The sequence below is a fragment of the Dendronephthya gigantea genome, unplaced genomic scaffold, assembly GCF_004324835.1.
Source record: "Dendronephthya gigantea isolate DGI-Jeju-01 unplaced genomic scaffold, DenGig_1.0 000376F, whole genome shotgun sequence".
Taxonomy (NCBI): Eukaryota; Metazoa; Cnidaria; class Anthozoa; order Malacalcyonacea; family Nephtheidae; genus Dendronephthya; species Dendronephthya gigantea.
Window position 1 is genome coordinate 56,548 of NW_021163386.1, and position 24,128 is coordinate 80,675.

General features: G+C 35.7%; 1 protein-coding gene and 6 long non-coding RNA genes across 7 annotated transcripts; all 7 read right to left on the reverse strand.

Annotated features, from left to right (window-relative positions):
• Positions 1-4,395: 4,395 nt before the first annotated feature.
• Positions 4,396-5,919, reverse strand: LOC114542676. The gene is made up of 5 exons (XM_028562168.1): positions 5,897-5,919; positions 5,627-5,702; positions 5,073-5,154; positions 4,792-4,859; positions 4,396-4,565 (listed from the first exon to the last, which is right to left on the reverse strand). The coding sequence occupies exons 2-5, from the start codon at positions 5,697-5,699 to the stop codon at positions 4,471-4,473; spliced, it is 318 nt and encodes a 105-aa protein (XP_028417969.1). The 5' UTR covers positions 5,700-5,702; positions 5,897-5,919; the 3' UTR covers positions 4,396-4,470.
• A 537-nt stretch (positions 5,920-6,456) lies between these two features.
• Positions 6,457-8,212, reverse strand: LOC114542677. The gene is made up of 6 exons (XR_003689723.1): positions 8,173-8,212; positions 7,972-8,013; positions 7,562-7,636; positions 7,149-7,195; positions 6,627-6,714; positions 6,457-6,545 (listed from the first exon to the last, which is right to left on the reverse strand). It is a non-coding gene; the product is annotated as an uncharacterized LOC114542677 (long non-coding RNA).
• Positions 8,213-8,216: 4 nt separating this feature from the next.
• Positions 8,217-8,739, reverse strand: LOC114542678. Its single transcript, XR_003689724.1, has 3 exons — positions 8,707-8,739; positions 8,526-8,634; positions 8,217-8,255 (listed from the first exon to the last, which is right to left on the reverse strand). It is a non-coding gene; the product is annotated as an uncharacterized LOC114542678 (long non-coding RNA).
• Positions 8,740-9,330: 591 nt separating this feature from the next.
• Positions 9,331-11,659, reverse strand: LOC114542663. The gene is made up of 3 exons (XR_003689717.1): positions 11,621-11,659; positions 9,442-9,523; positions 9,331-9,369 (listed from the first exon to the last, which is right to left on the reverse strand). It is a non-coding gene; the product is annotated as an uncharacterized LOC114542663 (long non-coding RNA).
• A 7,335-nt stretch (positions 11,660-18,994) lies between these two features.
• Positions 18,995-21,218, reverse strand: LOC114542675. Its single transcript, XR_003689722.1, has 3 exons — positions 21,190-21,218; positions 20,957-21,061; positions 18,995-19,035 (listed from the first exon to the last, which is right to left on the reverse strand). It is a non-coding gene; the product is annotated as an uncharacterized LOC114542675 (long non-coding RNA).
• LOC114542674 lies at positions 19,855-20,530 on the reverse strand. The gene is made up of 4 exons (XR_003689721.1): positions 20,490-20,530; positions 20,212-20,285; positions 20,009-20,058; positions 19,855-19,888 (listed from the first exon to the last, which is right to left on the reverse strand). It is a non-coding gene; the product is annotated as an uncharacterized LOC114542674 (long non-coding RNA).
• A 1,464-nt stretch (positions 21,219-22,682) lies between the features above and the next one.
• Positions 22,683-23,711, reverse strand: LOC114542673. Its single transcript, XR_003689720.1, has 4 exons — positions 23,668-23,711; positions 23,149-23,240; positions 22,821-23,069; positions 22,683-22,727 (listed from the first exon to the last, which is right to left on the reverse strand). It is a non-coding gene; the product is annotated as an uncharacterized LOC114542673 (long non-coding RNA).
• Between the last annotated feature and the right edge of the window lie 417 nt (positions 23,712-24,128).

Consider the following 24,128-nt stretch of genomic DNA (forward strand, 5'->3'; position numbering starts at 1 on the left):
TCTATTTTCAATTTACAACAATTTCATGAAACAACTCTCGTACAACAATCTAAACGATCTCAAAACGCTCTAAGACAGTCTGCATTTATAATAATAATACAGCTCCACACATTTACTTATAGTCCCGGGCCCGGTTGTATCAATGCCGTTTAGCTTAAACGGCGGATAAGTCAAAATTAAATAATACTCTTACATCTCTCTTGAATGGGTCAACTATCCCGTCCAAAAGGAAAATCGGAATTGAAAAGGCAAGTAAATCTTTGGAACTGTTGTAGAATATGATAAACTGACCGAAATTCGCAAATATAGTAAATTTAAATCCAGTGGCAATATGGCGTTTTACGGCCATGATATCCTAGTTCGATAAATCTTATTAAAATGGAGCTTTCTTTCAACGTAGGTGTAAAGGGGATTGAAGATTTATAAATGGCTATTCCCAGCCAAATTTCGTTCTACATAAAACACGTGATGTTCAGCTGTTGTTTGCTCTATACACTTGATCGTACTTCTTCGCTTCACTATCCCGTCCAACAGGAAAAATCAGAATTTAAAAGGCAAGTAAATCTTTGAAATTGTTGTAGAATATTATAAACTGACAAATTCGCAAATATAGTAAATCTAAATCCAGTGGCAATATGGCGTTTTACTGCCATGATATCCTAGTTAAATCTCATTAAAATGGAGCTTTCTTTCAACCTAGGTGTAAACGGGATTGAAGATTTATAAATGGCTATTCACAGCCAAACTTCGTTCTACATAAAACACATGATTTCAGCTGTTGTTTGCTCTATACACTTCGAATATTCTCATCAAATGTATGACAGTATGATCGTATTTCTTCAATTCGCTTTACTATCCCGTCCAACACGAAAATCGGAATTGAAAAGGCAAGTAAATCTTTGGAACTGTTGTAGAATATGATAAACTGACAAATTCGCAAATATAGTAAATTTAAATCCAGTGGCAATATGGCGTTTTACGGCCATGATATCCTAGTCCGATAAATCTTATTAAAATCGAGCTTTCTTTCAACCTAGGTGTAAAGAGATTGAAGATTTATAAATGGCTATTCACAGCCAAACTTCGTTCTACATAAAACACGTGATGTTCAGCTGTTGTTTGCTGTATACACTTCGAATATTCTCATCAAATGTTTTTCGCTTCACTATCCCGTCCAACAGGAAAATCAGAATTTAAAAGGCAAGTAAATCTTTGAAATTGTTGTGGAATATGATAAACTAACAAATTCGCACATATCCTAGTTCGATAAATCTCATTAAAATGGAGCTTTCTTACAAGGGTGTTATGTGTATATGAAAGAAAACAACCTGTATTTTTTTCTGTATATTCTTGTGTTATAGATATCACAAAATACATACTGTACACTAGTACACTACAGTATAGACCCTCTGTGATTTATATACAATCATAGTTTCAATTGTATGAAAATGATGTTCTTGTAATCTCCATTGTAGAGCAAAGGCCGCGCGAATCATTTGTTTTATGTTTATCAACTCGAACTGGAACACGCGATTGGAACAAGATGGCTTCCAGCAATGGGAAATATGTTAAAAATGTAGTGGATATGTATTTGTGTTCTCTTCATATCATGAAAGGGTAAGTAATTTTTGAAATTGTATGCATAAATTGTTTGTCTTAAGGGACCGGTCATTATTAATGGCCGGGGGTGGGACCGAAGAGAAACTCCCAAAGTCCAAAAAAAATTTTTACCCACCCATTCAACATCAATAAATTTTCCCTGACCCACCCAACAATCTTTCAGGTTTTTTCCTAACCAACCCCACCGAGTTTGCTTATATACAATATCACAAAAAAGTGGTATTGACGAGTATACCTGTCAATGTTCCACCAAATCGAAAGCCGTGGAAATTACACACACTGGTATTAACTGGTCGAGAAGCACGTTTATGTTGAGTATTATAATAGCAAGTTGGCAAGAAGAGATTTATTATATTATTGACCACTGAAATTGACCATGCACTGAAATTGACCCGATCTTACATCATCGGAATTCATGGGAATTATAATGAATATCATGTCTAATCCCCAGTTGTCCCTCGAATTCCTGTAAATCACATGGCACGTTGTTGTTTTGAAGGAGAATCTAGTGAATATTCGAGATGGCTGAGAATTTAACGTTCGAAAATTTTATGTCTTCATTGAAATTTACTGAGGAATATCTGCAGCGTTTTAAAGACACTGGCTTTGACGATGTGGAGTTGATCAAGACCATGGATGCTGAAGAGAAACAACAAATGTTTGATATTGTTGGCTTGGTCATTTGTTGAAATTCAAGAAAGCTCTTTCTAGTCTTGAAAAGCCATCGATTGACATCGTTGGAGGCACGAATGATATAAATATGAATACAACACCAACGACGACCAAGCCGACTTGTGTTAAACGAGGAAAGGCTCAATGTAGTAAGTGGATTTCAGGAAGGGTTAATTCCCAATTGTTGATTCCCAATTGTTAATTCCCATTTTTGGAAAAGATACAATGACTTCCCTTCAGATGTTAAGGTAGATGATGTCTCCAAAAGCCAACGTGCGGTTGAGCATTTTAATGGAACTATAAGTTCATTAAAGTCCTTGAAAGATCAACTGTTGTCAAGGAAAAAGGAACTCTATAATGAACATATGGAGGAAAATTCATGGGCTGGTGATGAAATTAAATTTATTTGTGAATCAATTTTCCAAATTGAGGAAATGATGAATGGAATTGAAAAGATCATGCATGATGTTCAGCATGTAATGCATCAACTTGAGAAGAGGTTTGATGCAGCTGATGTTCGAAAGACTGAAAAGAGAAGACGGGCCAGGAGAGATAAAGAAACCAGAACAAAACTAAAAAAGAAAAAAAGGATTGTGCAAGAAAGGCATGAAGCACAAGTGGCTGAGCAAGTGGAATGTGCAAGTTTTTCCTCAGTTGAGGATGCTCTTGTTTATAACATTGATGTTGAATGACTGACAGACAGTATCCTAAAACAGTACATTGTATTATTGTACAGTATTTCATGTAGTCTCAGTATTTTAAGAATAATATAAATTTTATCTATGCTAAAAAAATTTTACCCACCCCAACCACTATTCCATTTTTTCTTAACCCACCCTTGGGTACCTTCAAATTTTTCTTTACCCACCCCTTTTCTCTTCGGCCTTAATTCCACGGGCTAAATTTTCAAGCGAAATGCGAAATATTTCTCCTGCTTCTTTTGAATTGTGAGCAATGATGCATAATTAATTGATTCAAGCGGTCAAAATTCAAAAGAAACAGACGAAATATTTCGCATTTCGCCGAGAAAAGGCGCCCGTGGAGTTAGGCCCTTAGAGTTAGGCCCTTAGAGTTAATATGTGGATATCAACATGTTTCATTGTGAATTTTAAAATTTAGAGAATGGCATCGACGATATGCCTATAGAAATGTCCATTGCAATAATCTGTTTAGTAAAACTCTTGAAGGCTGCTGAACGGCGTTTGCATCAGCGCAAATAAAAAAATAAAACAATGCTGGCAGCAGATCATGAGGTTTGTTTGCCCCAGCAACCCTTTTGGACTATAATATGGTTGACATCTAATATAGGATTTCTTCATTTGTCACCTACATTCATTGAAATCTACAAAAGCTTTATAAAAACTAATAGCACTATTATAGAGCACCTGTATTATATATATTTTTGGAAGAAACCATGTAATTTTGCACTATATCAGTGATGACATAAGCCTTATATGGGGGGCACCTGTTCCTCAACACACACAGTGCCCCCCTGGCAAAAATCCTGTTTACAGCCTTGGGGCCAGTTGTTCAAAAGGTGCATGGATAAAGTTATCCACTGGATAGTGACCTAATTTTTCAACTGTCGTAAAAAAGCTTTGAAAAACAAGAAAGCTACTTATGACCCTTAAAAAGTGAAATAGATAAAGGCACTATATTATTACATATAAAGCACGTGTTTTCTTGCCTGTTGATTTCCAAAAGCTGTTTGAAAATACTGACATTTCACCCTATTGTTTCTTTAATTGACGATATTGACGATACGAATTTCTATGTTGATTTGTACTATATTACACTGGCGAAATTTGACTCATGAAATCACAGGATCGAACTATCTAAATTCTCCCGCAAAATCCGAAAGCAACCATCCTCGTAGTACAATTTTCTTTAAGAATTAACTTCAAGATATTAAAAATTTTATAATAAAAGATAATATGAAACCAGACATTTTTCTCCGATTTTATTTTTCTGTAACTTACCCATTGCAATACCCAGGCTTGTCAAGTAGTTCACGTTGTTCCTGTGGAAAAGGGGACGCCCTTAGAATTGCCACTGATAGTGTAGTGGTATTATAGCATGTACACGCTTAAAATAGTGGTAATCCAGAAAAGAAGAGGGGTTAGAGACTCTCCTTTCAAAATATATTACAAAATTTCTACTTGTTTTCGTACGAAGAATTTAAAACTGCGGAGTCGGGTACTGTTTTGAGGATTCAAACAAACATCTGATGTTTCTTGATGACATGTGGATTTTGAAGTTCCACTGGTATATCGCTGTAGGATGAAATAAGTTCCGATTAAATTTCCTGCAGTTACACGTAATTGTAGAGATATGAATCCGATCAGCATAAGTATATCGCTCATGCATATATATGTTGAGTTGAGCCTAAATTTAGTGTGTATATTTAATATAGTGAATACCAAACAATATCTGACGATACTGTATACGCCAATGGCAATGGCCGAATAGCCCAATATAAACATCTCTTAGTCGTAGTACCTTGTTGCAGCAAATTATAGTAATGACACGTCTTTGCATGATAACACCTTTGTACAGCACAAATGCCTCTGAAAATAGTCAAGAGAACTTTCATGAACTGTGGGGATTACTACCTTATTTTAAGGGCAAAATATTGCGAGGGTGGTTATACAACCTGTGCACCTATACAGTAGATAGTAAATTGTTCAGTGTATCGACCGTGTAAGAAAATGGGTACATGGTATGTAGAGTTTGAGCTACAAACCTACTTACCAACGGTCAATGAAGTCATTTACACTTGCCTTGGCCGTGTTTGTTTCTTGTTCAAGAACCTGGGGGTGAATGCACAGCTGGTCACCTGATCCTGGCACACATACGTTCGGTCTCAAACATAAAACAATAGAAAACGTCAATTTCAACAGTTAAATCTTCGTTTCCCGGTTTTGCTTACCTAAACGTGAAAAACACAGGAGTTTCTTGTAAAACATCCGAGGCTCGTATCAATTTTTTTGACGGTCTGTTATCAGGATGTGTTTGACTTGTATGTTTCGATCATAGTTTCATGTCCATAGCTTGTTTCATGTCCAGGATGCACGAAATTATTCCTAACTTTTAATTCTAAACCTCACCCTAACCCTGACCTAATTGCTTATACTAAAAGATTTGAATCAAGGATTATATTCGCGGACACTGGACATGAAATTATTACTTATTTCCACCAAATCTGACAGGTTTTTAGCAGATTCGCCAACAAGCTTATTACTATACAAGGTTTTAAACTTGACAAGCCGTCTTAAATGTATGTGTTTAAAGACTTTGGTATTAATACGTCGAAAAAATACAGTAGACACCATACCTTTCTTTAGCAAACAACAAGAAACAGCACCCTTGTTCTCTGGGTTGCAAACGTTTTCATAAAATCCTTCCATTGCCTAAAACAGACCATAAATCCTTTGAAAACCTCAATCAGCTTGTTCATTGCGAGTTATTTAGTTGAACATAACCTCCTGATCAAAATGATCCGTTTTTCGTCCTCGTAAAAACGTACAGATGAAACTGTTTAACTATATATTCATTTGTTAAAAAGTCTAGTCTTAAGATTTCGCTGGATGGCAATAGAACTAACCTCTGTAAATTCGTTTTTTCGTCGTGGCTCACAAAAAATATTTTTTGTGTCTCAAGTCGGTTCCATAGACCAAAACTCTTACAAAACAAAGGATAATCATTGTGAATTAACGTAACGGACTAGGATATGAATATCGTTCCTATATCAGTTTTAACAACACACAAAACCCTAACCGATTTAGAATTTCGATCTAAGGAAGCACCATCAAAAGGTCCAGTAAGATTAATCTGTATAAAAATCACATTAGCTGTATTTATACAAGAGACGAACAATTCATCGGGACGAACCTACACAAATTTTATATTAAAAGGTAATATGAAACCAGACATTTTCCTACGATTTAATTTTTTTAACTTACCTATTGCAATCCCCATTTTTGTCAAGTAGTTCACGTTGTTCCTGTGGAAAAGGGGACGCCCTTAGAATTGCCACTGATAGTGTAGTGGTATTATTGCATGTACACCGCTTCAAAGTAGTAGTAATCCAGAAACGATGAGGGGTTAGAGACTCTCCTTTCAAAATGTATACTAAAAAAATTTCTACCTGTTTTTGTACGAAGATTAGAACTTTTGAGGATTCCAACAAACATCTGATGTTTCTTAATGACATGTAGATTTTGAAGTTCCACTGGTAAGCCCTTATAGGTTTCCTAAATCAATCACCGTTATTAAAAAATGACTATACAAAAGATCATCTTGTAGCTTAATGTTATGGTGGACGTAATGATCACCTTTGTCGCCACCAGCTGCTTTGCTGGTTGACCAAACATCCAGTTGCTTCCTCTTCCAACCGTCATTCGCTTGCTGTTGAACATGAACCTAAAAACACAAGAACTTAATTTGGCTACAGCAATACATGAATTGTCTCATTTTTCATTAACTACCTGCCATGCAGAGTTTACTTTAATACACACAGGTTGAGATGATTGCACCGTAAATGTGCCAGCTTGTTGCACATCTTTCCTTTCGCTCGACCCTAATGCATCGCTGTTCTGAAAAACTACCTGGGATGCAATAATGTGGAAAGATTGGACTAGATTTTATCCGTGAAATGATTGTTTACGAAAATGATTGTTTACAACAATTACGACACAAAGGAAACCAGGTTAACGACTGCTTGAAGACATGTAGATAAGTGGAGCTACAAGAAAGCTATTACAGCAATAAACGTCAAAAAATATCAACATACGAGCCCTTTCCCCAAATTTCTACCACTAAGTCTTCTATCATGTCAAAGACTACTGTATACGTACTTTCAAGGCGTCCGCGAACTGTCTTTGTATTGCACCACCAATTTGATCTACATGAAGAAGATTTGCTTAAATAATGTATGCATTTCATTTCCCAGTTTTAACAATAGGTTGCTGCAATACTGGCATATTGAATCATGCAGAGCTTGCTCCAACTCGATAATCGCCTAAAATTCTTTGCACATCCAAATTTAACAAATGAAATGTTGAAACAAGCTCGGAAACCACTTCATAAACTCACTTGCAACGGAAAATGAAATCACTTTCTCGAGTGATTTCGTACTTTGACCAGAAGTTCGAAAATGTAACTGGGTGACAAAAAGACAAAAGACTGCAAAAGTTAAGGCATTTCTAACGAGGCTGCAGTCATATAATGCTTGTTTCAACAATGTTTTCAAATAAATTGTATACTGCACCTGCCGGGATGTGTAATTATTTGGAGGATGAAGATGTTACAGTATGCAATTCTTCCTCTAGCTTCAAGACCAAGCCTGGAAAATAAACAAATTGACCCAATATATAATACGAAATCAGGCTAGCAAATCACGTCAAAAGAGGAGGCTGGGTATTATAAATGAACTAGCCGTAATCTGATTGGCTTGATAACCGATGCAAATCACTAGCTGTTCAATGAACTGCGTACAGCTGAGAAGAGGTATACAAAAATATTCCTAGCCACCATTTTAGTATTCCTCAATTTCCATTCGTGGCTTCACCTACTACACGTTCCAGGTATATTTTTATTGATTATATTTACAAGAGGCCCATTTTGATGTGCGGTTTCAATCCTGATATCATGACTGGCAACCGAAAGCTATACATATACCTTTTATGTATGCGATTTCCTGTTTATCCAAATCTCCATCATCTGGTAAACAGAAATACGAGATTTTTAACACAGCTGATTGTACAAAAAGGCGATCAACTATGGTTAGCGGCAGAATTGCTCAATCAGAATCCTCTCTTTAGGGGGTACATTGATATTTCGCAAAAGATTTCTTAATTTACGAAACTTTAAGAACCATACCAGAGAGAAATTCTAACAGTGGTATGACAACTTGAGGCGTTGGCGAAAGTTTAGTAAACTTTTCCAGATATGTTGGGAGCAGTCTAAGGAACGAAAATTTAGAAATTATTGCTCAAAAAACCTTGTATTTGTGAAGGAGTATCTCGCATAACAAGAGACGTTACATTTAGGCTGGAGTTTGTTGAAATACATTTCTGTAAATTCACTGAGTGCATTATCAAGGCACGATTTCAAATATCTCCAAAGCAATAAACTTATAAAACGCTGCAATTACTTAAATCAACTTCATTCTTTACAAAGTGCTAATGGACATAAAAAAGTCTCAAATTCCAGACTATCTTAAGTAGCCTTACCTTGCCATAACTGGCAAGGCATTTCTAACATACATATGGTGAGACAGGATACGCATAACGTCGCGGAATGAGCAACCAAACTAATCTGCAAAGTACGCATCAGACAAAACTAGACGAAATATACAACAACGTTTAAGCGAGAACAGACAACGGCTGAAAATAAAGTCAAGCAGGTTCTTACTTGTTCATCTTGACCAATGAAAATGTGGTACGTACACAGCTCTGTTAATACCTTCACATGTTACAATAAAATATCCAATTAAATTATTAGTATGGTATGATACACTTATGGTATAAATTCGTTATGGTATGGTATGGTGTGATATAATTATGGTATGATATGGTTATCGTATGGTATGATTTGGTCATGGTATGGTATGGTGTGATATAATTTTGGAATTATATGGTTATCGTATGGTATGATTTGGTTATGGTTAGTTATGGTATGATATGATTATACGATATGATTATATGATATGTTGTGGTATGGTTATGGTATAGTATGGTTTTGGTATAGTTATGGTAAGATATTATGATAGATGCAAAAAACTGAAGGATAAGAACCGTACTGGAAAAATTCTAGCGTACAAATGAGGTCGGCGCATATCATGAGGAACACGAAATAATCCAGGAAGAAAATCATAATTTCAAACCTGAATGCAAAGTAAAATTTTTAGTTCATGATTTTGGTGTGAAAAGTGCACAACTTTACTTCCCTTACCATTTTAGATAACACTGTACATATTAAACGTAAGTAGTGCTTTCAAGAATGTATCAAGTTTTTATCTTGCAGTGCCTCTGGAAAGTTTCTCAGAACAACATACAACACCTCCCATTCCAATTTCTAGAAAATCAAGAAAGTTGTACTTCAATCGAAACTTAATACCAGATGATATATTATGATGGAAAAGTTTACCTGTTGTAAGCACACAAGAATAACATTCATTGCCTCGTTTTAAAGCAGTGAGACAATCCCGGTTGTCTTATCTTCTGCAGAACTAAAACAAAAATGAGGATGTATTGAATTTGAATTTTTTGAATTTAATCACATTATTACCAAAAAGTAGAGGTAACAGGTGGCTGAACAGAGCATGGCCCCAATTGACATTAGCTACCGGTAAAGCAACCAGAGAGGTGCTGAAATCACCTAACGCTCGCCGGCACTGTTTGTCTAGAATAAGGCTAAACTCTGTATGAAAGGTATCTGTATGAAGCACAAATTACCGATCTTTTTATTACAAATTACAAGGCTAAAATCCGCGTTGGAAGGTAATATTAAGCACAAACTTCAGATATTAGTTGTGACCTCAGAATTACTGGCCAAAACTGGCCTCGGAATTACATTAGTTTTATTTGTGACCAATATTTCTTCCGTTTCTCGCAATCCGCGCACGTGATATCAACAGGTATGTTAACGGACCAGGCAAAAGTCCCTGCTTTAAGCCGGGCGCACACACAACGATTTTACGGTAGTTGGTCTATTCAGGTTTAGACATATAGGAAGCCCTTGCCCAGACATTTTTTCCTTCTCGCGGCGCTCGCGCCTCGCGCGTGCACGCGAGTCTACTTGGTCTAATATTATGACCACTGACCTATAAAATTATAGCTCAGTGATTATGACCAAGTATAGAGTGCCAGTCGCCACATTTTGATGAAAACATCCATCTAGACAATCTAGACAGGAATCAGCCGACTAAAATCGTCGTGTGTGCGCCTAGCTTTATGAAAATCTATCACAAAAAAGGATTATGCATCAAACAACGAAAAGGTATGTACATAAATCTTATAGGTAGTTCAAAGGGCCCTGTCTACAATTTAACTGGCTTTAATAATATATTTGCATGTGTATCTACAAAAATATGCAAATATATGTCACATGCGTTGCCATTTGCCTTTGTATTCCAAGCATATCGGCTTTCTACTTATAAATACTTATGTGCTAAAGCTTGTAATTGCGAATTATCTGACAATATTCTTTAAACTTTAACATTGGACTATGTTTTATATACATAATCATTTATAAACACAATCTCATAATTTATAATTGTACATGTACAATACAAACAAATGGTAGCATACAGGTGAAAATATTTGAAAGTTTCTCATATGGCTTAGGGTTGTACAAATACTTTCGTTAAATATGTTTCAGCTACAAATTTGAACTAAAAAAAACAGGGCTACACAATAGCCCTGAAAATCGTAATGAGCGTGATAACTCTGGATAACTCTAACATTGACCTTATCATGATGCTAATAAGCTTAACATTTGCCTTATCATTTGATAATTTTGAGCAAAGCTCTCTTTATTATTGTATAAATGTGTACCAAATGGCACTGAATAGTCACAATGCATATCGATGACTTATATTTATGATGATTCCTCTGATGTAAAGCCATAATATTTAAAAAATATAACATCTTAACATTGACCTTATCATTATGCTAAATAGCTTAACATTCACCTTATCATTTGATAATTTTGAAAAAAATTCCCATTATTTTTGTGTAAATGTGTACTAAATGTCACCATATAGTCACAAGACATATCGATGAGCTCTATTTATGATGAATCTTCTGATGTAAAGCCATAATATTTAAAAAATATAACATCTTAACATTGACCTTATCATTATGTTAATTAGCTTAACATTCACCTTATCATTTGATAATTTTGAGCAAAACTCTCTTTATTATTGTATAAATGTGTACCAAATGGCACTAAATAGTCACAATGCATATTGATGACTTATATTGATAATGATTCCTCTGATGTAAAGCCAAAGTATACAAAAAATATAGCATTTTAACATTGACCTTATCATTATATTTTGTTGTATAATGTTCACTCCCCCCTGGTAAATGGTTCTTTCGCAACAAATAGACTCCTTAAGTAGATAATTTGAAAATAATGGGAAAAAAAAGTGGCATCTTAACATTCTACTTATCATGTAGTGTGGACGCGGACGGGGACAGGGACGGGGACGTGAACGCCAAGCCTATAGCAATAGCTCTCTTGCACTAAAGTGCAGGCGAGCTAAAAAGGAATTTTGAAAGCAGAATACCTGACATGCGTTGCACTATCATCATTAACCAACCTTTTTCTTTCAGAACAAATAACATACGAAGTGAATTTAACTTTTCCAATTTTTTCTTGCACAAGGCCTAGATGTTCTCAGCTCGCAGACTGAGGAAACATTGTAGAATCTTCAAAAAACCACAATGTAAGACATCATAGAAAAATCGCGAGAAATAACATTGAATTTGGCTTACCACAAGTCGTAACTCCGATGCAATAGACGTCCGATAGCGATTGTCATAATGAGTTTTTATGTGGTACATTAATATATTGAATATTCGTTCTGCAATTACATAATAGGAAAAGAAGAATAAAAAAATTATATTTTATATAACACCAGTGTAAAATGATTGATAAATGGAACTGTACAGCAAAATAGGCTATTACTCCTTACAATAATGTTGCACAGAAGCAAGACATTAAATATCTCAGAAATATTTGGGCTAAAGACCCCGGAATACCACTAAATGATAGCGGTTGAAACGATTATTTGAATAGTATATTCCAACCAGCATATAGTTATAACCTGCATTTGTATTATAAGTAAAAAATAATAGGTTGCTTTGTTATCTCAAATTACTCACCCATAGCAAGATATATTTTAGAAATTCCATATCTTTTCGCTTTTTTGGTACTCTGTTGTCTTCAAAATGTCCAAATTTTACATGTTATCAATCTGTTGTAATTCTGAGTTATTCTTGGGCTAGGATGTGCAAAAGAATCGAAGAAATAGCATTTAAACAACACTTATGAAAGTGCTAAGCGATAATCGTTGGTAAGCACGTGCTTAAGACAAACTCGAATAGGAACTAGGTCAGAATTTCGGCTTTTTGCCCGAATTTGTTTTCCATATTTTTATTATAATGAAATATTATTGCCGGTGATGCGATAATTCATATCATCAGGTATGTATATAAAAAATCGGCAAAAATCTTCTAAAGGCTCGATTTTGACGCTAAATATATCAAAATAGTACTGAATATTTGATATTAACCACTGCAACCGGTTTTCGTTTGCATTTTGGGCAATATCCTAAGGATTAGGCCGCTTTGATGTGTAATATTGAATATATAAAACGCGTGAATAACATACCTGTGAATAGCTATGTATGCATGGCGGTAAAACGCCATATTTCCACTGGAATTTGCGATATTTAGCCTTGAAATTTACTACATTTGCGATTTTGTCAGTTTTTATATTTACTAGTCTATTATTCCATGCCATGCCCAATTCGACAATATTCTGAAAGGTTCAGTAGTTTAATGTACCACATAATTCAAATGCTACAACAGTTTGAAAGATTTACTTGCCTTTTAAATTCCGACTTTCCTGCTCGATGGGGTTCTGAAGCTAGTGGGAAAATAAAGCCTTTTAATAATGATTGAACTGTAATTTTTTGTGAACTTCATCAGAGAAATAATCGAACAAATACACACATACTGTGATACATTGGCTTGGAATATGCTCCAAAACGTGTGAAATCGAACATTTGTTGTGCAATCACCTTGCAAATATCACAGAAACGGGATAAAAATTTGAATATAGATTAACCAATCTGATTGGTTTTTATTGAACCAATCGTGGAGTACAAAAATTGACCAATGACAAATTGACCTGTGCACAGAAATAACCAATCAAGTTGTCTTAATTTTGCTGAATTATGCAAGAGCCTACAGGCTATAAAACAGAGCCGTCTGCAACCGTTTTCTTCAGGTGAGTGAGTTCTTTCTTTTAGGTAGGATCAAGGTATGTGTAATTATTTTTTTAATAGAAGTAGATCCCCGTGGCCACTCTGTTAGCTAAGAATCTCTGTCCCCGTATCTGGAAACACGGCTCACTGCTTGTCTAACTGTGTTTTGCTCTTCGTTTTCTAGGGAGCTACTAATACTTTTTTTTGTGTTTTTCAGACAAAGACGATCGTAGTTTAGTTTCAGTATCCAACCCTAAGAAGCCACCCCAAACCCATGCCGTCAGTTAAACCCTAGCCACAATTGCCTTCAAGCTAATTGTGAATGCTTGCTTTTCTAGGAACAACTCACCATATTTTTTGTCGTTTCAGCTACAGAGTTAGTGGGTTGTGGGTTGTTGGATGTTGTGTCGTCGGTTGTGTGTTTTGTGTTGTACGTTCGTATTGTCTGCCAGTCGGTTTGCGAGTTGCCCTGTAGCTCTCGCTTTTTCCTGGCCACACAAAGAACACATTTTGGATACTCCTTTTTAGGAGATTGGGTTCGATTCCCATGAATGTGTCAATTTTGCGCTGATATCTAATGTGGTCCGTCTCTAATACAAAAGCACAACATCCAACGGACAATCTGCATCCTTTCACCACACCAACTACAAGTGTTGTCCTCATACAACAGAATGGAACTTCCAACAGAGTAAGGAGTAACCAATACCCAAGACGAAGTTCTCGTAACTTCTCAAACAGGACAGGATGCGGCACGGACTCTGAGGGATCCTCTCAGTTAGACGTCCGATCAGAGGATATTTCAAAGTGGTAAGCTGATTTAAACTTGTGATTACTGTGCGAATACTTCACCCATTTTAATAAATATGAGACCACTAAACTCATTGCTGTCTGCTCGTAAACGGCGCACACAGATAATTTCGATTTTATCTGGAAGTATTTTATCAAATCAACCAGAAATTGTGTTATCTCAAAGAAAAAACATTTACCTATTTGTATAAATTTAGTTCATTTCAAAAGCTTTCCTATAAGCCAAGATATTTATTGCCGAACTTGTACTTTTTAAAGTTGAATTTTAGAGAAGCGAAAATACGCAAAGCCTTCCAAAAATCTCGCCTAAAAACCTCCAAATATTTCTAGTATACATTGGGATCAATATTTTTATCTATTTTACTTGAAATACAGTCGCTTTGGCGATTTGTAGTGATATTTCCAACAAACGTGTTTACAAATGGAAACCGGAAAATGTGCATATAATTATCACCATATTGGCGAAAATTTGACAATTATGACTTCTAGGGACAATTTTACCCCGGAAATCGATTACCGGGCTTATTTTACCCCCACGGGGTAGGCAACGTTACGTTTTTGATACCTCTAACCTCACGTGACAACCACATGTGCGTGCGGCTGAGCAACGCCTCGCTATACACAATAACAAATAAAAAAAGCTATATTTTTCGAGTTTTTCTGCCCATCCTGACTTAAAAACTATCAGAAAAGATAACTAAAGCTTTTTCAGTTTATATGTAACGGTTAAAAGACGACAGGTTAAAAAATAACGAAGAAAATAACGAAATTCCAAAGGCGAGTTATATTTCCGTTTGTAATCCCGTGTAATTTGATATGATTTTTAGAGCTGCACTGCAGTGTCAGGTTAACAGCAATATTGATTAATTTCTGGATTAAAACAGAAGCGATTGGGTTAAAGTATTTTTCTTCAGCTATATTTTGGTGGTATTTTTGTGCTTTTTAAATTAAACGGATTAATTTAAACAATAAAAAACCAAGATAATTTCATGATATCTGGTGATGGAAGGCATGACAAGAATTATGCCTACACAATATTTTGCTGTACAATTCGATATGTCATTCATTTTACACTGGTGTTATTAAAAATAGATTTATTTTTCTCCCTTTCCTATTATGTAATTGCCAATTACCAATATACAGGGGTTGGGGGTATTATGTGAATATGAAAGAAAACAGCCTGCATTTTGTTCTGTATATTCTTTTTGTTATAGAAGTCACAAAATACATGCTGTTACTATACAGTATAGGGCCTTGTGATTCATATACAATTATAGTTTCAATTGTGTGAAAGTGATGTTCTTGTAATCTCAATTGTAGATTCTATTGCATATAGAACATATCTTTGAGAATTGAAGTTTATGGCGGTTCCTCAGGTATGTTCTAGCAATTCACTGAAGTACTATTTGTTCGCTAAGGAATGTTGTCCCACGGTAGCGGTACGCACGAACCTGCATGGGATATCACAATGCTGATAGCCTCACAACTATGGACAATAATATACTAGAAATACATGCATGCAGCAACCCCTCGCTATTTTAAACCAAGTACACAATTTCCTGAGTTAACCTGACCTAAACTTATATTATGAAATGACACAAAACTCAAATCAGTCTTATTATATTTTACCGAGTATATTATAGCTAATGTTTCCATCATTCGATACAAAAATAATCATAAAGCTAGTCTAAACATTGCCCGTTCAATTTAGTGTAAACATTGCCCGCTGCATTATACCATGCCAGCAATTAAGTAACGGTTTAAAATCGAAGTTTCGAACGATTAAAACAGTACAAAATCTTCACAGACAAAGAAAAATTAAACTTCATATGTTATTTTATTCTGTATTTTGCAGTCGACAACGGCGGCAAAAAGTTTTATACTTTATAAATATAGTGTATATTTTTGATACCAAAATTCAAATTACACTTTCAAAAACACTTTTTGAAGTTAAAGCAAAGGTGTAATAGCCTTTCACAGGTTTATGCGTTTGCATAAAAAGCTGAAAATTTAACAAATAAACGGCATACAAAGCTGAAAAGTATACAAATACGGCTCATTCTTATCGCGAAACAAATACGAAATAAACAAAGTAAACACGTACATTATGTCTTTGAGAACATTTATAAGTTTGCTGATTATGAATTATTGTTCATCTTTGCTAACTGTCATGCTTCATATATCTTGTTTCTTCTCGTTTTACTTTCTTTGCACAAAGTTTATGAAACGCTTTTACAAAACTGTTTACGAAATGACAGTTAATATAAATTGCTGACGTTCTCATTGAAATACAAAATTTCTGTCTTAGCCAATCAGAACGTTCGTTGATTACCAGACGTTACTCGCGCATGCGCATAACTTACAAAACCACCCAACGTCGACCGTCCATGACAAAGAATTTGGACAACTTCGGATTCGCCTATGTTCTACCGGGTTTCGGGTGTAATTCCTAATCTCCGAGCGGAATTAGTACCCTCGCAGGCGCTCCGCGCCCGCTCGGGGATTAATTTACTTGTTCCTTGTTTCTCAATTTTAGATCAAATAAATTATGGCAACCCAGGAATCGCTAACAATTATTACCTTTCTCTTATCACTGACTACACCTCCATCCATCGCTGTGCCATACATGGATTTGATGGACTGACATACCAAGCAAGGTAAATATTGCAGGCTACATGGTATATGTTCAGTTTATTATTATGTCATATTAAGACTGTTGGACATTATATTTTTATTCAGTAATTCCCCTATATGGGAATGTGATAAAATTCGAAGTTAACGCCCAGTAAAGATTTCACAAAATCAATTGAAATAACGCTGTACCTCGACTGGTTTCAATTCTGGAGGCCCCATATATGGCACAATTATCTGCATTATCGTTTCATTTTTGTTGATGATTGTTTCGATGGTGTTTTGGTGCCGGAAGATAGAATAATTGATACTAATTATCGCCCCCCGTACTGAAGACACATAACATCCCAGATAATAGCAACAAGTGTTGGGAATGCGGATAAGTCGACAGGACATGGTCGCTTAAATGAGGCAGCTTCTTGATCTGCACGGAAAAATTACCAGGACCAATGCATTTAAATTGACTTCGGCAAGAAAGATGTTGTCGGAGCGATTTCACTCAAAGTCGCCGTAATTATAATTAGTGGGTGAAGACCTACTCTGTATCCTATAGTTCCGACGGGCAAAAATTCGCTCATTACAAAATAAATGGATTAGTCAGGGTTAGCTGGATTAATAAGCAAGGCTCCTACAGATTACCCTCTCACGTTATATGCATCACATCATTTCCATGCGGTCATATATAACTTTTAATGTGTGACTAAGATTAATTGTTTAACAAATTACTCATTTCATTAGAGACTCACTAGTGGAAAATGTCCTATCACCAACTGTAACCGCGCTTTACACCCGCATTCATCCAAAGACATGGTACGCAACATATCTTTGAGAATTGAAGTTTATAGCTGTTCTTCAGGTATGTTCTAGCAATTCACGGGGAATCCAGCATATCATTATGAGGAACAAAGCTATCATAGCGGTATATACTCAGGGCTATCACAATCAAGTTTAGTGTTATCGCTTGATTTTAATGTTTGCTGCACGGTCGGATTCCCACATTTAAAAGAAAATCAAGCGAAAAGTTTTACACGTACAAAAGTATATGGAACTGTTCTTTAATTTATCGGAAGAACTAGCGCGTTTTTAACCCACCACATGTGTCAATGAGGATGCATATTCGTTCGATGTGATCGCCTGATAGGAGAGATACGTTACTGAGTTTGATTGCTATCGAGGGATAGGGGGGGGCTTTATTAAGAAGAACTGTTAAAAAGCTAGAGCAGTATAAGGATTATCACTAACCTATTTTCAGTTGATCAGGTAACCATTCATACAGGACTTCAAACTAAAGGTGATTCCAAAAAACAACGTAGTTTCCACTCAGATCTTTTTCCATTGCAAATGCGCGCATCTCAGATTCGAGAGCCCCAGAAGTTCCTCTCACGTCTGTCACATTGAAAAAAAAATAAATTGTTTCAAACTCATTTACGAGAACAGTTTAGAGAAAGAGGTCAGGACTATTGAATTTGTCTTGTTATACTCATAGCGACAGGAAATCCTCCATTACCTTTTCATTTCCTATATTTTCAACGGAAACTAACCTTAGCTTTGAGACTCACCTTGTAATTCCAAATCAGGCTGTACGCTTTCAAATCTTGACTGAATCTGTAAAAAAGATCCGTTTAAATACCATTGCTTTTTCATCTTTCAAACGACTAGAACATTTTCCCATTTTCTTAATATGAACACTTACTTGTAATAAAACAACTGGATTTAAATTCTTACATCTTTCCTGGATTTGAATCCTATTTTTGTCCTGCAATGCGAGAGATATCCTTCAAGTTGATTCCTTGACGTTCCTCTCGCTTTTCCAGAGCTCTAACAGACAAGTATAGCACGTGAAATAACAGGCTTATACGTACATACAAGCATGCATTATGAAATTTTGGAACACGATTGTTGCCTTAAAACGTACTCTGCAAGCTTTACAGTGTCACGAATTGATAAATGATCTTCTTTAGTCTCTGGTGGCTGAAGGAAAGATAAAAACTTTCCAACAAAATTGTTTCTTTACAAAAAGGTTTTACACTTCTGAATGAATTACCTTTTAATTATTTCGTCAGTGGGACAGTTTAAGGATGAATGATGGAGTTTAGTTACCAAAGCAGTTGATACCACTTAGTCACTATTACATAATTGTTTATGAACCAAAACTTACGAACAGGAAATCTCGCATTTAAACTTTATTGTATATTTTAGACATTAAAAACCATAACTACTTTAATACGAACATTATTCTCACAAGTAATGCCATTGCTGTTGGATGACCAGTTGTCCAGAGAGCCACAAGATGTCCACTCAATTGCCTATATGCCAACAATAAAGATTATAAATTACTTATGGAGTATGCTTGTTAGTCTCAATTGAACTATTTACAGATGGCTAGTATATAGAGGATTATAAAATCACAAGTTTTAAGATGAATCTAAGAATGTTGCTAAACTACAACTCAGGTGCTCCGGATGGAATCGAAGCTATACATCTGCAACAATTTGTTAATATATCACACTAATTCGGGTTTTAAACGGTCTTAATTTCGCGTGGTATTATTATACACACTTCAAATTCAAGCCAGGAACAGTTGATGGAAAAATGAGTCAACTATACGTTCTCAGTGACAAGAGCATTGCGCCGGCATCGCAAAAGCGATTCCTACCGGAGGATCTATAGTTGACTCATTTTTCCATCAACTGTTCCTGGCTTGAATTTGAAGTGTGTATAATACCTCTCGAAATTAAGACCCTTTAAAACCTCTTAAATATCAACTGAAATAATATGTACATTCATCACTGCTAAAAAAATGCAGAACGTTATAAATGACGTTTGTCAAAAGCAGAAAATTCTCAATGGAGGAATGAATGAATAAAACGTACCTCGATTATCGCCTTCAGAACCATGCCAGCACCTTTCACAATTGTTGTCGACGGATGCTGAAATTGTTGAGGAACGAATTCAAAACCACGATTGGTAAGAACCATTAGCGGGGCAATAGTAAAACATACATAAGCGAAGAAATGGTACAATTGGTACTATTTATTGCAGTTTTATCGTAAACTTACCTGAAACAATCGATAAATGCAATGACCCATTTCAAGACAAACAAATAACAGACTTCATGAGTTGCTCCCATGCATGGGTCAAGCTAGTGGACGTGGTAAACTTCACCAAAAATGTAAAGAGAGAAAGGCAATTTAATCAACTTTCAACGTCAGTCAAAGAGCCATAAACTACCAAGAAGGCAAGTTGAATGAAAACTCCTCAAATTTCTTTGTAGCATACCTGCAACTTTCTCCAGTAATTTCCCAAACTGTTCATCGTCTGTTGTCTCACTAAGAGGAGTATGCAATAGTCGATTTATTATAACAGACCACATCAGTTGATTCAAAATATTAGAAGCAATCACACCTTACTATTAGTTTAACATGAATGTCCAACTGCACCCCCCATTATTTTGATATATTGCAAAGCAACCAGAACTTTACCTGTAAAGAGGACACAGAGCAAACGCCAGAAAATCAAGCAATCAACTTATACCTAAAACCCCAGTAGAACGATTCTAGAAGAAAAGTTTTCATGGTTAATCTATTTCTTGTGTTAATTAGAAAGGTAGTCCAAATTAGAAAGGCAGTTGCTACAAATCACTTGCTGAGTTTTGCAAGGGAATTTCTCTTCCAAAACAAGGCTGTATACATACAAGAGGGATGGAAAAATAAAATGCATGGGTTCAGCATAGATTATAGGCCAACACCGCACATCTTACCACATTTATCGTGAGAATTCCCAACAAACTGCTTAGAAATTTTTCACAGGATAACAGAGAGCTTTTGTTTATCTGTTCTTCTCGAATGTCATAGTTATCGTGCGTTGGCTATATAAAACAACAGAATTGGTTTCGATAAAACTGGATCCTGTTAACATGCAAATTTCAAAGTTGGCTGAGTTTACGTATTTCGTTTCTTGCATCTATTTAGCTCGGAAATTTCGCCGCTGTATTCTTAACGAAATACTCTATTTTAAATTTAAATATGTCCGGTCTGACCATTTTGGCCGCTTAAAGGAAAGCCCTGTCTTTACCTGCATCAGAGAACACAACATGTCGACAGCGGCGTGAGTCACGGCTTCATTATTCCTCTTCAAAGCTTTCACAGTTTTCACACCAACCTTCTCACGCAAGTGAACTGGTTGAGTAAACAGCGTGTGTTGTGGTTAAAGATAAACGTTTCTCACCTAGTGAGCGTTGTGAAAGCGCGAAACCTGCTTTGGATCGAACCCAACTTCTCAAATCGTGAAACAGTGCTTCGAGATCTTTATCTCATATTTTGTTTTGGTCTCCTGCAAATAGACGAAACTTTTTACCTATTTTATGTATATATAGGACACCTGCGAAGGTAATAGCACTCAGAATATGTATATTTTAGGGTTGAACACTAAATAAATTTATTGGCAAAGATATACAATACCTTCGTGAGCAATGAGCATTGTGATGGCATAATGGATAAGTCTTATTTCCGACAAAATTCTCCGACAAAATATTTAAAATCGTTTGAAATATATATTGGAGTTTAAAAGACTTAATATTCCGGCCGTACTTCTGCCGGGAAAATTTCAAAACTACCATTTCATGGATTCGGACCCAGTCAACTCAGCAACCAGAGTTACGCAGCCTAGTACCTAGGCTTCATAACGTTCCTTATACGCGGCGAGGCGGGAACTGAGAGGCCTAGAACAAAATGTTTTGTATTTTGGCTAAAGTGGGGACTTTTTGTCCCCACTTTCTGTATTGAGGTCAGTTTACGATCTACGACGCGGTTAACTGGCCTTGTTCGACGTCGTTAGTCAAACATTTGCTTGAAATAAGCTACGGGATATTGATTATACTGCCAGGAGTCGAAATATTCATACAAACGTTTCAATGTGTCGCCGTCAACGCTATCGACTATCAAGTAAACTCGAGTCCGTACGTACATGTTTATGATTATAATAAACTTCAATCCACCAATTTAAATTATTCTCGCTTCCTTTATAACGGTTACTGTTGTAAATTGCAAACATTTACTTTAATAACAATTCTAATTTCAAGTTCACAACATTAAACGGGCCGTTAAGATTAGAAAATATTTTGTGTTAGGCCTCTCGCGCGCGTTTCATTCGGTGACGTGACGAAAATATAAAACACGCGCAATGAGAGGCCTGGGACTAGGCTGGAGTTACGGCGGTTTTTAGGGAGTACTATTAGTGTTTTGTGTACATTTGTGCACAGAACAGTAGCAGGATAGGGTATTTTTATTAAAGTCATACTTTTTGCCTTTGGCTATACTGGATAAACCAGTTTAAATGTACCGTGTTGTTTGCAGACGTTTTAAACCTTGCTAAATGTTTTCAATTAGCAGCCGAAATGGGCAAATGTTTTCATTTAACGTAACTATGCAGCCTAGCAATCGTTTAGTTCACACTAAAGGCTGCTTTCTACTTACGCGTTTTTTATACGCATGTACACATACGGAGAATTTTAAATGCTTTTAAATTTTTATTAATTAACATGCATCTAGGTCGATTTATTCACTTAGTTTTTTCAAAGGTAACATGTATAAGGATTTAGATTTTTACGTGCGTGTACGTGCGTATGAAAAACACGTGAGTGGAAAACAGCCTTAATCCAAATTTTGACAGAACATTAAAACTCAATAAAAGGCAATAATATTCTCTACACAGGATTTTGTCTGCAGAAAAGTACAAGATAAGAAGTTGTCAACTTACGTTTTGGGTGACTGCATGAAGTAGACCACAGTAGGAAATATTGCAGTAAAATCTGTACACAGCTTCGGTTAAATTTCCTGCAAGGAACCAGTCATAAGACAATATAAGCTTTTGGAGATATTTCAAAAATGTAAAGTGAAATAAAAAGAGAAATATTTCACCTGGAGACGCAGCGAGGAATTTAAATGACTGCTTTCTACTTCTTCGTCAACAACATTATACAATGGACCCCAACGATAACCTTGAAAAATATATCATCTTAAAAAAACAATTCTTCTTTTGCTGTATGTGATGTATTGAACTGGCTAATAGGAATAATGCTATTTGCTGATACCTGACGAGAAGTGTAATTGTTGGTGTGTTATATGAGATCACATACGTCAGCAGGAGTATGAAATGAGGGATCGTATTTAGGGTAATCATAGCAGTACGAGATTTCATCAGGAAAATTTTGACCATAATTTTCGCTCAATCATCTATGAATAAGCGTACAGTACTTCTCTTCGTTGGGGTCGTTTTTACGCAAACATCTCTGTTTCAACTGGCTCTAACACCGTCTAGCAAACCAGCCAATAATGTTTCCCTAGATTGAGTGAAAGACAAACATTCAAAACAAGAAATATTTTTTATTGCTTCATACAAAATTTGCTTTCTTACACTACCTGTCAGGAGACGAGTAATTTCTCAGCCGACCGCTTGTGTATTCCAGCCCGAACAGCTGAGGATGGTTTCGATAGCGAATTATTGAAAATATCTGACAGAAAAGAAGTTTGAAAACTATGATATACTATACGCTATATACGGTATATTCTGGAAAGTAACTGCAAAAATAAAACTATTTTAACTCGGCTGGATACTTTTTTTGCAATTGAACATGTTCAAAATGGAAACGTGAAATAAGAAAGACGATAAAAGCAGTAAACTTGAATCCAGATCAGAAGACATGGAGTGTTTGGAGTGTTTGGAGTGTTTTCTTTCAAGGTCAGATATGAACAATTACTGGAACTGACATGGAATGTCGCATGACTTAATGAGCTAAGGGGATGAAGGGTGACGATATTGTACGTTTCTAAGAAACACAGCGTTCTTTGAACAGATCCTAAATTTGAGAGTGTCAAAACGATTTTAAAATGAGAAAAAGGATAGACTCTTAGAAGAATTTTATTAACAACATAACTCACTTTACTCCGAGGAGTTTCTTTATAGACGCTGAATTCTGACATTGTGTGATATGGTCGTCATCACTGAAACGAAAAATTTGTCATTTACTGTCATATCTCACATTCTTTACACAGGACAAACGAAATACTGTCTTAATAATATATCATTCAACTGTATTTATAAATTTGTTTTAAAAAACGACTCCACTTTGATGGAACTTTTCTTTTGCTAAAAACCGAGGCAAAAGAAATAACAAATACAGCTCAAAGTAAATTACAGACCTGGAAAGAATTTTGTCAAAAACGGTTAAAACGTAAACAAATAAAGTAACCTGAATATAAGTCATTTTGTCATTTACTTAAAATTTGTTTACTTAAAATGTTCACATACTTTATCGTAACACCAACATTATTTAAAGAAGATTCCATCACTTTTTCAGCAATTCCTGTCTCCTCTCTGATGTGAAAGATGCTGGAAACAA

Excerpts from the sequence above, each read along its gene's own strand:
- LOC114542676 (XM_028562168.1), bottom strand. The coding sequence starts at position 5,699 with ATGGAAGGATTTTATGAAAACGTTTGCAACCCAGAGAACAAGGGTGCT. Across the intron at positions 5,155-5,626 it reads TTGTTGTTTGCTAAAGAAAG|ACCGAACGTATGTGTGCCAG; the intron begins GTATGGTGTCTA and ends TTTATGTTTGAG. Across the intron at positions 4,566-4,791 it reads CTATAATTTGCTGCAACAAG|CGATATACCAGTGGAACTTC; the intron begins GTACTACGACTA and ends TTCATCCTACAG.